Consider the following 17,073-nt stretch of genomic DNA (forward strand, 5'->3'; position numbering starts at 1 on the left):
TATGAGAACTTTAAAATACCAAGTAAGGTACCCTAGCATTTTTGCTACTTTTTATTTCTCTAAAGATTTTGTATAATTAATATTCTATTCATTTTGGGTTGTGAGCATTAAAAAAAAAAAAAAAAAACAGCCAAAATAGCAAACCTCAAATATCAAAACAAAACAAACTAAAGATATATCTTCCTGTCTTTTCCTAGGGGAGAATACAGTTCAAATCAATATAGTCATGTGAATAAACTTTAGTAGGCCAATTATCTGAGTGGGAAAAGAAATCCACTGAAGGACTGTATGTGGAAATGGAACTCCATATATGATAATTGGGTAATAAATAATTCATGGAAATTACCTACTGAGATCTGCATGGAGAAACTAGAGTTTAGATATTAAAATTCCCTTGACTTATGTGACATGTATTAGTCTTTCCTATACTCTCCCTAAGAATTTATCTCATTTAGAAGAAATTTATGTAGAAAGACACAAAGAGTTTATAAAATTTCAGGAATATGAATGTAAATGCAAAAATGCTCAGCAAAGTATTAGCAAATCTAATGTAATAATATATAAAAATTATTATATGCCATGACCAAGTAAGATTTCTTCCAAGAATTTAAGGTTGGCACAACAGATAAAAATCAATGTAATTCACTATATTAATAGAGCTAAGGACAAAAAACACATGATCACCTCAGTAGACACAGAAAAAGCATTTGAAAAAAATCCAGTATGCTTTCATAGTAAAAACACTGAACAAACTAGGAATGAAAGGAACTTCCTCATGTGTAAAAAAGGCATCTGCAAACCCACACAGCTATGGTGAAATAATGGAAGTCTTTCCCTAAGATCAGTAATGAGACAAGGATGTCCACTCTTAGAATTTTTGTTCAAAACTGTAGTGCAGATTTGAATGAGGGCTACTAGGCAAGGAAAAGAGCAAAAAATATCCAGATAAAAAAGGAAGTAAAATTATCTGTATTTGTAAAGGACATGATCTCCATGGAAAAAGCTATTAGAACTAATAAATAGTTTTGGCAAAGATACAAGATCAACACACAAGAATTTATTGTATTTCTCTATAGTAGCAATGACTAATACAAGGATAAAATGAATGAAATATAAATTCGATTTACAATAGCATTAAAAAGAAGCAAATACTTTGAAGTAACTTTAACAAAAGAAGTACAAGACATGTACAATGAAACCCATAAAATATTGTTGGAAGGAATTATGCAAGAGTTACATAAATAGAAATATATCTGCATTCACGCATTAAAAGATTCCGTGTTGCTAAGATGGCAGTCATGAACAAAGATAGACCTGCCTCTTGAGAAACCTATATGCAGGTCAGGAAGCAACAGTTAGAACTGGACATGGAACAACAGACTGGTTCCAAATAGGGAAAGGAGTACATCAAGGCTGTATATTGTCACCCTGCTTATTTAACTTATATGCAGAGTACATCATGAGAAATGCTGGGCTGGAAGAAGCACAAGGTGGAATCAAGATTGCCAGGAGAAATATCAATAACCTCAGATATGCAGATGACACCACCCTTATGGCAGAGAGTGAAGAGGAACTAAAGCCTCATAATGAAAGTGAAAGAGGAGAGTGAAAAAGTTGGCTTAAAGCTCAACATTGAGAAAACGAAGATCATGGCATCTGGTCCCATCACTTCATGGCAAATAGATGGGGAAACAGTGGAAACAGTGGCAGACTTTATTTTTGGAGGCTCCAAAATCACTGTAGATGATGATTGCAGCCATGAAATTAAAAGACGCTTACTCCTTGGAAGGAAAGTTATGACCAACCTAGATAGCATATTCAAAAGCAGAGACATTACTTTGCCAACAAAGGTCCATCTAGTCAGGGCTATGGTTTTTCCAGTGGTCATGTATGGATGCGAAAGTTGGACTGTGAAGAAAGCTGAGTATTGAAGAATTGATGCTTTTGAACTGTGGTATTGGAGAAGACTCTTGAGAGTCCTTTGGACTGCAGGGAGATCCAACCAGTCTGTCCTAAAGGAGATCAGTCTTGGGTGGGTGTTCATTGGAAGGACTGATGATAAAGCTGAAACTCCAATACTTTGGCCACCTGATGCGAAGAGTTGACTCATTGGAAAAGACCCTGATGCTGGGAGGGATTGGGGACAGGAGGAGAAGGGGATGACAGAGGATGAGATGGCTGGATGGCATCACCGACTCGATGGACATGAGTTTGGGTGAACTCCAGGAGTTGGTGATGGACAGGGAGGCCTGGTGTGCCGCAATTCATGGGGTCGCAAAGAGTCAGACACAACTGAGCGACTGAACTGAACTGAACTGAAGACGGCAGTGCTCCCCAAGTCTACCTACAGACTCCTATCCAAATCCAAATGGCCTTTTCTACAGAAATTGAAAAGTTGATTCCAGAATTCACATAGAAATGAGAGGGTTCCAAGTAGCCAAAACAATCTTGAGAGGAAGGATGAAGATGGAGGTCTCATCCTTCATGACTTCAAAACTTAGTACAAGGCCACAGTAATCAAAACTATGTGGTATTGGCTTCAGTGAAAGTGAAAGTCACTCAATCGTGTCCGACTCTTTGCGACCACATAGACTATACAGCCCATGGAATTCTCCAGGCCAGAATATTGGAGTGGGTAGCCTTTCCCTTCTCCAGGGGATCTTCCCAACCCAGGGATCGAATCCAGGTCTCCCGCATTGCAGGCGGATTCTTTACCAGCTGAGCTAAGAGATACATAATGATTAGTGGACTAGATCAACAGTCAAGAAGTAAAGCTATGTATTTATGGTCCACTGACTTTTAACATTGGTGCCAAGGCCATTCAGTAGAGGGAAAAAAAAAAAAAAGTCTCTTCGACAAATGGTGCTGGCCCAGCTGGATATCCCCAAGTTTAAAAAGTGAGGTAGGACCCGTACCTAACACCATACACAAAAATTAACTCAAAATGGATGATAGACCTAACTTTGTAGCTAAAATTATAAAATTCTTAGAGCGAAACATAACTGTAAGTCTTTGTAACCTTGGATTAGGCAATGATTTCTTAGAGAAGGTTTTTCAAAAGCCTTGGGTTAGATCAAAGTTTCTCAAAAGCATAAGCAGCAAAGAAAAATATATAAATTGGACCTCATTAAAATTAAAACTTCTGTAATTCAAAGGACACTATCAAGAAAGTAAAAAGACAACCCACAAAATGAGGAAAAATATTTGCCAATCATGTATCTGATAAGAGACTTTTATAGAGAATATATAAAGAACTATAACTAAACAATAAAAAAATAGGTAAACTAGTTTAAAAATGACCAAAGGTTCTGGGTAGACAGTTTTTAAAAGAAGACACACAAATGATGAGCAAAAAATGTTTAGAATAACTAGTCATCAACTAAATGCAAGTCAAAACCACAAGATATCATTTCACGACCTTCCCTGGTGGCTCAGCAGTGAAGAATCCACCTGCAATGCAGGAGACACGGGTTCTGTCCCTTGGTTGGGAAGATCCCCTGGAGGAGGGCTGGTAACCCACTCCAATATTCTTGCATGGAGAATCCCGGGGACAGAGGAGCCTGGTGGGCTACAGTCCATAGGGTCACAAAGACACAGACACAACTGAACCGACTAAGCACGCACACACTGTTTCACACCTAATAAGATGGCTATGATCATAAAGACAGACAGTAACAAGTCTCATAGAGGATATGGAGAAATTGGAACTCTTGTGCATTGCTCATGAGAATGTAAAAGTGTGCAGCTGCTGGGGAAAAACAGTCTGGCAGTTTCCTAAAACTTTAAACACAGTTACCAAGTGACCCAGAAATCCCACTCACAGGTAAATACCCAAAGAAATTGAAAAAATATATATCCACATACAAAAAGTGTACATGAGTCTTCAGAGAAGTGTTATTCATAAGAATTAAAAATTGGAAACAACTCCAGTGTCTATCAACTGAGGAACAAACAAAAGTTGTGTACAATGGAATGCTAGCCCATGAAAAGTAACGAAGTACTCATACATGGGACCATATGGATGAACCTTGAAAACATTACCTAAATGAAAGAAGATAAACACAAAAGATTACATATTGTATGACTTCTTCGATATGAAATGTTCAGAATAGTTAAATCCATAGAAACAGAAAGCAGTTTAGATTTACCAGGGACTGGGGGCAGGTAGGAGTTAGGAGTGACCACTAATATGTACAGGATTTCTTTGGGGGTTATAGATTCTGCAGTTACATACTGGGAATAGTTTTATAACTGTAAAAAACCCACTGAACTGTACACTTTAAAAGGGTGAAATTTATGAGATGTGAATTATATCTGAATAATAAAAAATTCATTAGAGATTTATTTCTTTTGCTAATAATGCATTTTCTGCACATGTCCCTGGAGAGTTGGAAACACTGAGTTATAACTGGACATTTCTTCTGTTGTATGAATGAGTTTATTCAAGAATAGGATTTTATGGAAAACAGAGAGGGAAGAACTTGGACCTCTGAATTGGAGTAAGGGTATATCAAGGAGAGGCTACATGAACCTACTCACAATTTAGAGAAGGACTGATGAGCTGAAAGCAGCAAACATGTAGAATGCTGACAATGTTTCTTTGTTATGTGAAAGACTACTCAAATGTTATTACAGGAAGAGTCTTTTTCATTTACTAAAGACTATTCTTCCAATTGGGCTTCCCAGGGAGGCTCAGTGCTAAAGAATCCACCTGCCAAACAGGAGATGAGGGTTCTATCCTTGCGCTGGGAAGATCCCCTGGAGCAGGAAATGACAACCCACTCCAGTTTTCTTGCTAGGAAAATCCATGGACAAAGGAGCCTGGTGGGCTGTAGTCCATGGTGTCGCAAAGAGTCAGACACGAGTCAGTGACTAAACAACAATTATTCCAGGAAATACCTTCTGGGAGTGCTTGTTAAAGTGCTCGGAGTTTCAAATCACCCCTGATTTCTTCCCGGGTATTGGCTGCAAGTGCCAGCGATAGTTTGGTGTGGTGGAAGTGGGGTGCAGGGAAGGGAGAATAAGTCACTTGTTGCTGACTCTGAAAATCAGGTCCCTCCAATGATGAATTGTTCAAAAGACAGACTGAAAATTCTACTTAGCATCATTTTCTAATCATGTCATTTATTTAGAATAAAGTATGTTCACTTTTGTTTCATCAAGTCCAAAATAAATAGCAGCTTGATATTTATATTCAGTTTAGCCAATTCCATTTGCCAAAATGTTTTTTTAACATTTGTTGCATGTAGTCATGGTTCACTAGCTTTTTTGCTTGATAGTCTTTTGTTGCATGAATATACCAGTTTATTTATTCTCATATTAATGTGAAGCTGAATTACTTCCAGTTTGGGCCTGTTAATCTTCGGTATCAGCTTCATAATTTAGCAGTTACTCCAAAGATTACTCATACTTGATTTATTACATTCTACTCTGAATGTACACTTCCCAAACTACATAAAAACCTTATTTTTATTCCCATTTTACTTCCTCTTCCACCCTTTTTGCCATTGTTGTCATGTACTTCACTTATGGATATTATTTTTACTTAAGATATTATTACTGCTGTTGTTTCAACAGTCAGTATTCACTTAACTATGTATTTACACTTTCTGATGCTCTTCATTGCTTCCTGCAATTCTATGGACAACTCATTTTTCCTGATACTTGCTTGCAGATGAGAGCCTTAGGGAATCTTGGAAATACTGTTTTTGCTATTCCACTGTTTACTACCAGTGCCTTTCAGAAGCACTGCTCATTGTGGGTAGCAGAAAGCTCTTCACACACACCTCAGTTCTTTGCTCCTTCCCTTCCTTGTGGACCTTTCATCAACATGCTTGTTCCTCACAAAACCAGAAATCATCTCTTGTGTTAGAATGCATGGCCTTGGCAATATATTTTAAAGGCAACACTAGCAACACCTGAGACAGTTGAGAATGTTTATGTCCTGAATTGTTGGAAATCTGATACTGCCCTCAAGATTTTGTACCATAGACATTTTTTAAGAGAAAAAATAGATTAAATCTGTTTTCATTCAAAGTGATTTAAGGGGGTTTACTCAAAATTACAGTGGAAATGAACTTTATTCTCAGCCCTTATCACACTCTTTCCTAAACTTTTCTTGGCTTCATATTCACACTCAAACCACTTTCCTGTCCCCTCCTTACCCTACCTTGAAGGTGCACCTGTTTTGCCCTTACTTCTTGTTGATGCCTGTGTTCTCAAGCTAAGGGTTGATCAAACATTTTCATCCTAATATGTAAATTTTTAATATGCATTAAGTTTTGCCTAAGGTTTCCTCCACTTTTTTTTTCTTTGCACTTTAAAGGGAAGATTTTTGAGCCAAAAGGAAGGATCCTTAAGGATGGGATTTCAGGAGTCAGCTAATAGGGAACACAGATTCACACTGTGTTTCTAAGCACAGTTCTGTTAATTTGAATGCTGACTTTGTGTAGACATAGGACTGTAAGACTTGTTTCTACTCTCAATTCAACATACTTGTACCCCTAAACCCAGGATCTGTAGGGCCAGCCCAGCAGGCAGAAGAGGGCAGGCAAGTGTGAATAAGAGAGCAGAGGTGAGGATTTGCCCCCTGGACTGGAGGAGGACATTGGAGAAGGAAATGGCAACCCACTCCAGTACTCTTGCCTAGAGAATTCCATGGACAGAGGAGCCTGGTGGGCTGCTGTCCATGGGGTCGCACAGAGTCAGACATGACTGAAGTGACGTAGCAGCAGCAGCAGCTGGAGGAGGACATAGCAGAGTCTTGGGTGGTGTGTGAAGCCTGTGGATCCTGGGGAAAGCTTGCCTTTCAGAGAACTCAAGACTTCCATAGGGAAGGTCAAAATTGCTCCACATGATGATCCCCATTCTCTCTGCTCCTTCTGAAGCTGATAAAGGGCTGGATCATTGGGTCATGTCCTTCTTACCATGGTGAAGGCAAGGGTGAGAGACCTCTTCCTATGCTTCGTAAGAAGTCAGACAGTCTGCCTGCAGGTCTGCTGCTGACTACAGGGGCAGAGAAGTGGCCCTGTCCAGAGTGTCAGGACTTGTATATCGTATAACATCTCCAGCCATGGAGTTCCAACAAGCCATCCCAATAAATATATAAGTAAATGATGATGCCACCAGTAAGAGAATCTAAAAGTAAGAGTGGGGATGGGGCAAAAAGAAAAAACAACAAATAAAATTTCCACATCAATTTAGAGCTATTGAAGAAGACAGAAAACTAGGATAAAACTGGGCACTCAAGGATATTTTAATACAATCACACATACAGATACAAACATAAACTCTGGGAGTTAATATGACTTTTCAAAATGTCACTGGATGATCTAAAGAAGAGAATCATCACTGATTTTCCTTAAAAGTGACATGGAGTATCATGCCATAAGCAAAAAGATTAAGAAGCAGAAATTAGGAGGGAAAATAAAAGGGACTTGGAAGTTAGATCTAAAACACTTAGTATGAATAATTGGAGATCCAAAAAGAGAATTAAAAGCAAAGACAAAGATTATGTATTAAAAAATTTCTCTTAACCAAAGGAAAAGCTGAGTTGCATATTGAAAGGACTTATTCATCCTAATGAGAATAGACACACGTTTGCAGAAGTTCTGGGAAAAGCCCTGAATTACAAAACCATAGAGAAAAGTCTTCCAAACGTTTCAGGCAGAAGTTGCTGCAATAAAAATAATAGTATTGGTATCAGCATCCAATTTTTCATTTGCAACAACAGAATAAAAATGATATAATGATATAGCTATACTGCTAAGAAGAATGATTGAAGCTCAAGCATCTACTATATAATTTATCTGACAAGGTTATAAAAGGTATTTTGGATAACAAGGAAAGATTGAGATTAAATATTAATCAAGCATCCCATCTGAAGAATATACTAGAGAATTACTCCAATCAAAAAAAAAAAAAAGAATCAAAACCATGACACATAATTAAAGCTACATGATTAATGATAGGCTTTTCAGATACATACAAATCCCCCATACATATTCACATTCTCAAATCCACACACACACATATATATATATAAATAAAGTATCTTGAAATATGGGAAAATATAAATGCAATATAATATACTACTGATGTTTCTTTCTTTAGTAATAACACTATTTATAGATATGAACGGAGAAGGCAATGGCACCCCACTCCAGTACTCTTGCCTGGAAAATCCCATGGATGGAGGAGCTTGGTGGGCTGCAGTCCATGGGGTCGCTAAGAGTCGGACAGGACTGAGCGACTTCACTTTCACTTTTCACTTTCATGCATTGGAGAAGGAAAGGGCAACCCACTCCAGTGTTCTTGCCTGGAGAATCCCAGGGACGGGGGAGCCTGGTGGGTTGCTGTCTATGGGGTCGCACAGAGTCGGACACGACTGAAGTGACTTAGTAGTAGTAGTATAGATATGAAGCCAGGTTATCTTTAAAAAAATAAATTCCACAAAATTGATCTAACTCATTATGATATATGTCTGTCCTGGGTTCCTTCTGTTATCCTTGCCTGGTAGAGCTCAGGTCAAAACTTTGACCAGAAAAGCTAGTAATGTCTAGTTGCTCTTTTTGTCCAACAGCTAAAGCTTTTATTTTACCTGTAATTTTTTTCCAGTATTTTAACCTTGCAAAAGTCCTGGGTTACACAAGCAAAGGTGTCTTCCTTTAAGAAACAGATACTGTCTGAATGCAAAATTTAAAAAATAAAGTCATCTTTCAAGTACTGTTTTAATTGATAATCCTTTAGTGGGGTTGTTTCAAGCTCATTTTACTTCAGTGTACTTAGGAATCTACCTAAAATTCCACATGCATAAAGCTATTTGATATTTCACATAATCAAGTTGGCCAATATAGCTATGTGTGTCAGAGAGATGTTTATGATGATTCAGTTCAGTTCAGTCACTCAGTCGTGTCCGACTCTTTGCGACCCCATGAACCGCAGCACGCCAGGCCTCCCTGTCCATCACCAACTCCCGGAGTTCACTCAGACTCATGTCCATCGAGTCAGTGATGCCATCTAACAATGCAAATGCATGCCCCTTGAGTTTAGGTCTTTTTAGAGGTCTTTTCCATAGCAAACATTATTTTTGCAACTTTAAACTCATAAACAAAATTGTGTAAGCCCAAATAGTTCCCAGTGAGTTTGCTGAAAATCTCAAAGTTAGACCATTTTTCTTGAAGGTACAGCTCTTTGTCAAGCCAGGAGAAATAAAGATACAAAATTTATCTCATTATGAAATGAAGTTTAATAGGAGAAAAAGTAACAACCTGTAATAAGATTCAAGAAATCCACCCCATGAGTTTGTAGGGGAGACAATGCTTGACCTCTTTTCTCTTAAGATCTATGACTGGGCCTGAGAATTATATTTACTTAAGATATATTAACAGGAGAAAAACATAAAGATTTGTAAATGTACATGTGGCCCCCATAGGAAACTGAAGACCCAAAAAGCAGGTAGGCCCAAGTATTTATATACTAATTTGAACAAAGAGTGGTGATTGTGAAAAAGTAAGTAAAATGCATGAGTAGAGTGAAGGAAGGTATTGTTTTAACAATCTGTTAACAACGTTTGTAGGTACAGATTTCTCTGGGCTGGATTGCTTATCTCTGGTCATAAGAATGCATTTTCCTTCCTGGTACAGAGAGGGCAGCTTTTCCATGGGAATTTTATCTGCTGCTTTCAAGAAGAAAAATGGACATCAGTGTCCTTCTACCTGCTGTTTTCAAGTAAATAACCCTTATGCCAAAGTGGCATATTTGGGAGTGGCATATTTTTTCACCCTTCAAAAGAAGCTTCAGAGTATGTTGGTTACCTTTAATGACAATAAGGACGTGTTTAGTTACCATGACATTTGGTAAAACTCAGTGGCATAAGACGTCAGCCAACTATGGGCATGCATCCTCAGCTGAAGTCAGTGCAAGTCATCTTTTATCACAAGCTGCTGGTGGTGGTGTTGTTCAGTTGCTCAGTTGTGTCTGATTCTTTGTGACCCTGTGGACTGCAGCACACCAGGATTCTCTGTCCTTCACCATCTCCTGGAGTTTGCTCAAACTCAGGTCCGTTGAGTCAGTGATGCCATCCAACCATCTCATCCTCTGTTATCCCCTTCTTCTACCTTCGGTCTTTCCCAGAATCACAAGGAGGGACCTCTGAATTTCTCAGACCATACCTTGAGAGGGCCACATTTAAAAAATTTCAACAGCCAGACTGTCCACAGAAGGGTGGTAATAGGACTAAATTTATTCTTTGATTATAAAGTATATATTGCATATGTCCTATGTAACAGACACTAAGCTAAGTGCAGGGGAAGACAAGAATAAAACACACTGTCCACCAGGAGCTTCCACATGTTGCATGAGAGAGATGGATGAGCTAAGGACAGTGACCTTCTGTAACTGATGCACCAGATAAAGCTAGCTGACAAAGCTTGCTGGCAGCGAGGTTATATTCCTGGCTTCAGAATTCAAATGCTCCTATTCAAAAGTTCTCTCCAACTGCTTACTAGTGGTATAGCATGAAGCAAGTCATTAAATCCTGCTCTAAATGCTCACTTTATTTTTATGATAACAACAGCCCTTTATTTTTCAGTGTCTAGCATGTATGTACTGGATGATATGTGTCCCATAAAGGCTATTTATTATTATTTATATTCATCAGGAAATAGAGATAAAAGAGCAGTGCTCCTCAAAAACTCAAACTCAACAGAAATAAAGGTTGTCCTCTTGAGAGTTTATCTAAAACATCGTGATAGATTAGATCAGTGCTCAGATCCTCAGGGTGAACTTAAAGGCTGATTATTATGCCAGCCCCCTGGAGGAGGGCACGACAACCACTCCAGTATTCTTGCCTGGAAAATCCCATGGACAGAGGAGCCTAGTGAGCTACAGTCCATGGGGTCACAAAGAGTAGGACCTTTGTCACAAAGAGTAAGACCTAAGTCATGACTGAAGTGACTTAGCATGCATGCATTATGCCAGCTAAAAAGCTTAGAGAATATATACACATAATCTATGGCAGGTACATGCATTCATTAAAGAAGAAAGAATAATATAATGATCCCACTTACTTGTCCCTTAGTTCAGTTCAGTTCAGTCACTCAGTCGTGTCCAATTCTTTGCACCCCATGAATCGCAGCATGCCAGGCCTCCCTGTCCATCACCAACTCCCGGAGTCCACCAAAACTCATGTCCATTGAGTTGGTGATGCCATCCAGTCATCTCATCCTCTGTTGTCCCCTTCTCCTTCTGCCCCCAATCCCTCCCACCATCAGGGTCTTTTCCAATGAGTCAATTCTTCGCATCAGGTGGCCAAAGTATTGGAGTTTCAGCCTCAGCATCAGTCCTTTCAATGAACACCCAGGACTGGTCTCCTTTAGGATGGACTGGTTGGATCTCCTTGCAGTCCAAGGGACTCACAAGAGTCTTCTCCAGCACCACAGTTCAAAAGCATCAATTCTTCGGTGCTCAGCTTTCTTTACAGTCCAACTCTCACATCCATACATGACCACTGGAAAAACCATAGCCTTGACTAGACGGACCTCTGTTGGCAAAGAAATGTCTCTGCTTTTGAATATGCTATCTAGGTTGGTCATAACTTTCCTTCCAAGGAGTAAGCGTCTTTTAATTTCATGGCTGCAGTCACCACCTGCAGTGATTTTGGAGCCCAGAAACATAAAGTCTGACATCGTTTCCACTGTTTCCCCATCTATTTCCCATGAAGTGATGGGACCAGATTCTATGATCTTCGTTTTCTGAATGTTGAGCCTTAAGCCAACTTTTCACTCTCCTCTTTCACTTTCATCAAGAGGCTTTTTAGTTCCTCTTCACTTTCTGCCATAAGGGTGGTATCATCTGCATATCTGAGGTTATTGGTATTTCTCCTGGCAATCTTGATTCCAGCTTGTGCTTTTTCCAGCCCAGCATTTCTGATGATGCACTCTGCATATAAGTTAAATAAGCAGGGTGACAATATACAGCCTTGACATACTTCTTTTCCTATTTGGAACCAGTGTTAATTTAACTTCAAATAGGAATAAAAGTACTCAGGGTGGTTTGAGCATTAAGAAATAACCTCTATAAATCACTTAACACAATGTCCAGACTATGGGAGTCATTTGGTAAATTCTTGGTAACTGATTGTTTGAAAAAGAAGGGACTCTGAACCTTTCTATACATGATGAAGCAGGAAGGAGTTTGACAGCAGATGCCAAAGTTGCCTCATACTGACGTGGTTTCCTCTGTGGGTGACGCAAACTCTTCCTTCCCTGATTGACACATTTAAACTTGAAGTCTACAACTAAGGGGCCTTGGGTCAGACTTCGTGCCCACTGAGCGAGTGCACTGCGGGATGCAGGCATCACTGAAACGAAGGTATTGATGCTCTGCTCTCCTATGTCAATCGCGGCTCTTCTTTAGGTCATAATAACCAACCTCTGTCAGTTTGGGGTGAGAACGGGGATCAGGATGGGGTTGGTGAGGGCAAGCCTTTATTTATAGAGTAGGGACAGAGATCACCCTTGTGAAGAGGGGAAAAGAAAGTGGGGTGTGGAGTTCCCAGGACAGCAGTTGTGGGTAAGGAGATGCCCTCATTGTGAGCCTCAGAACAGTCAGCAAGACTAAAATATTAATTAGGAGGTAACTTCAGAAGGAGTTCCCAGAACTCTGCTGCTGCTGCTGCTAAGTCGCTTCAGTCGTGTCCGACTCTGTGCGACCCCATAGACAGCAGCCCACCAGGCTCCCCCATCCCTGGGATTCTCCAGGCAAGAACACTGGAGTGGGTTGCCATTTCCTTCTCCAGTGCATGAAAGTGAAAAGTGAAAGTGAAGTCGCTCAGTCGTGTCCCACTCTTAGCGACCCCATGGACTGCAGCCCACCAGGCTCCTCCGTCCATGGGATTTTCCAGGCAAGAGTACTGGAGTGGGCTGCCATTCCCAGAACTCTGCCGTCCCCCAACTCATGAGATCTAGGTCACTAACCATCTAGAATACTGGTCACAAATCCCGTTCAAAATATTTTGAAAACTGCATTGGTGGAGGAGGATTTCATTAGCCCGTTAACAGTGACTGCATCCAAGGAAGCTTTAATTTTTTCCCACAGGGAGTGAACAACCAACCGCAGGGCATCAACCAAGGCCTCTCTGCCACGGGCTGTGGATCTTTTTCTAAGGAAGAAAGGAGGAAGGGCTTGGTGGGAGGCTCAGTTCATCACTGCTGCGCAGAGGCGGGCTGGTCTGGCGTCCCCGCCAGCCATGAGTCCTAACGGTGTGTCCTGCTTCTTTGTCCGCAGAGCCCCTCGGCGCGGACCCGGACACGCGGCGGGCCGGCGCGCGCGGCTTCACGGGCTGCCTTTCTGCGGTACGCTTCGGGCCTGCAGTCCCTCTGAAGGCGGCGCTGCGCTCTGGCGGCCATTCTCAGGTCACCGTCCGGGGACACGTGGCCACCGCGTCCCGCTGCGCGGATGGGGCGAGGCCCGGAGCCCCAGCGCGGGAGGCGACCCGCCCTCTCGCAGGCGGTGCAGGTGTGTGGCTCGCTCCCTCCGGTCTTCCACTCCATCTCCATCCCCGTACAACTGCACTCGTTTCACATGCCAGCAAGATTATGCTCAGAATCTCCATGCCAGAGGTTTCCCAAAGTCCTCAATTCATTTTCTCACTACTCTGGTCTTTCCATTCTTGGTTCTTCGTTTCAAATTCGTTTCTGTCACTGAATTATCTGCTCCTCTTTCAAATGTGTGTGGATTTCTCAAAACTCCTCCTTTCCACTCTCTGTCATTCTCCCTTTTTCTACTGTAGGTCGTTCTGGACCAACGGATGAGGGACGGCCCTTAGTTAATGCGGACAGAAGTGACTCCGCGGTCATCGGAGGTAATGGGGCCGCAAATGACCTCTTCCTTGGTTCTGCTGTCACTGTTAGCAAAGTCCAAAAATATCTGAGAATCCGTAATGACCGTGAGGTCAATGGCAGACCACGTACATTTGCTAATGTTCTTGATGTAACTGTACCGAACTCAGCTCCTTTGAAAAAGCTTTGTAGAAGGAACTGATGGCTCCTCTTTTTTAAAGGATGGTTGCCCAATCTATAATAATAAGAGGTTTTTCACTTGAAAATAGTCATTAGTTTCTCTCAGAATGTATGCATATTTAAGACACATTTACTTTTACTTCTTTGATTTAAAATAGCCAGAGGTCAGCCCCTTAGCCCAGAACACTTAAAATAAGATTAAAAATAAAACATAAAGCAACATTGACATATATACACTAGCTGTGTGTAAAACAGCTAGTGGAAGGCTGCCGATTCACCTTGTTGTATAATAGAAACTAACACAACATTGCAAAACAATTCTCTAAATTTAAAAAGAAAATAAATTTTATTTAAAATAAAAAATGCAACATTTATTGGGAGAAGCACCTAGATTATACAAATTGTCATTTACCTGAACGTAAAGATGTAAAACTGTATCTAGCATCAAGCTTATCTTTGGGCAGAGAGATGGGTAGCTATCTAGATAGATAGATAGATATAGATATCCATTAAATAAATCATTCATATATATATATATATAGATATATATATGAAGAAGTAAAAGTAATTGCATTTTAAATATCTTCTGTTATATCCCCTGAAACAAAACTTATCCAGGTAGGACTCAAAAATTAATATTCAATTCTCCCTCCTTATCATTCAAAGAACATTTTAATTTGTTTAATTAGATTATGGAAATGTAGGTCAGTTGCAAACTCTGCTTGGTGAGTAGAAGTAAACTACTCTTCATTCTTTGCTACCTCAAAGTGAGGTAATTACTCCTAGAGCTGGGTGATTGGACTGGGTTAGGCCAGCTATATACCTGCTCAGATTGGATCTGCCTGCATTTATTAAGATACCAGGTTTCTTCAGACAACTAGTGAAATATTCAGACATTTTAAAGTGCTGATCAAATCTATATAAGAATGTCATTATTTCCATTTCTGTATCAATTACTTTTATTTTTGTAATGAGTGAGGAATATGACCTCCATCTTGTAACTCCAAAAACAAATAAAAACTATAAATATTATTTATAATGCATATCCAAAAGGAATAACTTTCTTGTTAAAATTTAAATTAAGTCTTAATCCTAAATCATTCTGATTTATTATTAATGAGAAAACTTCACTATAATGTCAAAGTTAAGTGAAAATAAATCAACTTAAATGTGATTAATATTTACAAAGTAGGAACCAAAGTTCAAAATTTTGCAGATTATAATAGTTGGTGCCCTTTTATTAAAGAGAACAAAGATAAACGTAAAATTGATGATAGAACAAAGATGTGGTCCTTAGAGTTTTATTGCCTGCGTGTGTGTGTGTGCTCAGTCGTTCAGTCATGTCTGACTTGTTGGGACCCCATGAACTGTAGCTGGCCAGGCTCTTCTGTCCATGGGATTTCCCTGGCAAGAATACTGGAGTGGGTTGCCATTCTCAGGAATTGAATCCATGTCTCCTGTGTCTCCAGCATTGGCAGGCAGATTCTTTACCTCTGAACAGAGTTGTATTGCTTTTGCTAAACATCATTGGCAAGATGTACAAAGTAAATTACTCTAGTGTCACTCCCCTGAGAAATCCTTTTTGGCTCCTGATACATGGGAGCCAAGCACAGAAGGTCTTAGGGACAGAAGGGTTCAGTTTACTGGACCCTATAATGTACTTGAACCTGCCTTCCATCTGTATGGCAGCTGGTGGCTGTGCAGTTTGTCAGTTACTGAGTACCTAGACCTCCAGTGTATTGTTCCTGAAAGAACTATCAGACTTTTAAAAAATTGTTCATAGACTTCACCTCTGTGTGAAATATTTGATCTGTTTAAAGGATTATCCCAATGGGTGAATTTCTTCATATTCTGCATTTTGCATTTTTATTTTCTCCCCTGTAAACAAAGGAAGCACTAGGAAAGGAGTATTAACCTAATCAACATTTAAACCTGGTAAACCAGAGATCACAGAGGATTTCTTGCCAAGCGATCTATGCTGTGGATGGGCAGATGGATGGATAGAGAAAGATACATACGTGTAGATAGAGACACAGACACAGGCATGAACACTTGTCAAAAACACATTTACACTGGAGTTGCTGATAGGAAGGTTATGGAAGCCATCAGATGCATTCTTCAAATTATCTCAATCTCTTCAGATAGAGGGTGGAGATGGAAGTTATTCTAGGATCCCACCAAACCCCACAAAACAAAAACAAGGTAGAGTTAGAGGTGATCAATCAAACAAAAAATCCTGGATGTATAGGTGGGTCAGTGTAATGGTGACAATCATCGTATAATCAAGTGGTTTGATCACTGTTACTGAGTCAGTGGTCCCTGACACTAAAATTGGACATGATATAGCTCTTAAAACAAATCTCTATGACTAAACATAAAAAGAATTAAAGTAACTCTGTTATTGGTTCTCACATGAGATGGAAAATATATTGAAAGCAATGAATATTCTACTTATGAATAAATATTTAAGAATATTCATAGAGTAATAAATATGCTACCTCTTCTCAGCTAAGGAGTCTGAGTTCCTGATAGCATGTGCTCAGGAATCTTTGTGACCAATTGCACCCAACCAAGCTTCAAGTTTGTTGGGCTCCATCACACTTGCTTAAGTCTGTCCTAGAGTATAATAAAGAAACTTCATTTTGCAATACAAATTTTGATTTACATAGCTAAACACTAACATGTATTTGCTTACATTTATTAATTGGAAATACTAATTAATGGCTGTGCCAATCATCTTAAAACTATATTGACTAGTGAATGTTCCTTTTTGCCTGTTTCAGAATGGATTGGATATTTATTCTTCACTAATGTGGTATAACTTGACTTAACATCCCTATGGCTTAGCTTGATGGTGCATTAAAATAATCCATGAAACTTTCGAAATAATACTAATACCCCAGCCTCCCACCCAAAATTCTGTTATCGTCTACTACGTAGCCAAGGTTGAGAACCACTGGCAAAGTTAATGTCTTCAATACTTAAAACATTTCCAACATGAGAAATGTTTTACTTTCCATATAACTGAATGTTATTAATATTTCTACAGATT

At 39.7% G+C, this 17,073-nt stretch overlaps 1 protein-coding gene across 2 annotated transcripts in view; it reads left to right on the plus strand.

The window, feature by feature from the left end:
- Positions 1 to 17,073, plus strand: part of LOC113897259 (contactin-associated protein-like 3) — a 238,670-nt gene that overhangs the window by 217,101 nt on the left and 4,496 nt on the right. The window contains exons 22-23 of one of the 2 annotated variants that reach the window (XM_027549776.1): positions 13,288 to 13,518; positions 13,793 to 13,864. In XM_027549776.1, coding sequence (XP_027405577.1) covers positions 13,288 to 13,518; positions 13,793 to 13,864 — 303 coding nt within the window. The remainder of the gene's footprint in view (positions 1 to 13,287; positions 13,519 to 13,792; positions 13,865 to 17,073) is intronic. The other variant, XM_027549777.1, reaches the window with a different exon arrangement.

This window comes from Bos indicus x Bos taurus, chromosome 8 (assembly GCF_003369695.1).
Source record: "Bos indicus x Bos taurus breed Angus x Brahman F1 hybrid chromosome 8, Bos_hybrid_MaternalHap_v2.0, whole genome shotgun sequence".
NCBI lineage: Eukaryota > Metazoa > Chordata > Mammalia > Artiodactyla > Bovidae > Bos > Bos indicus x Bos taurus.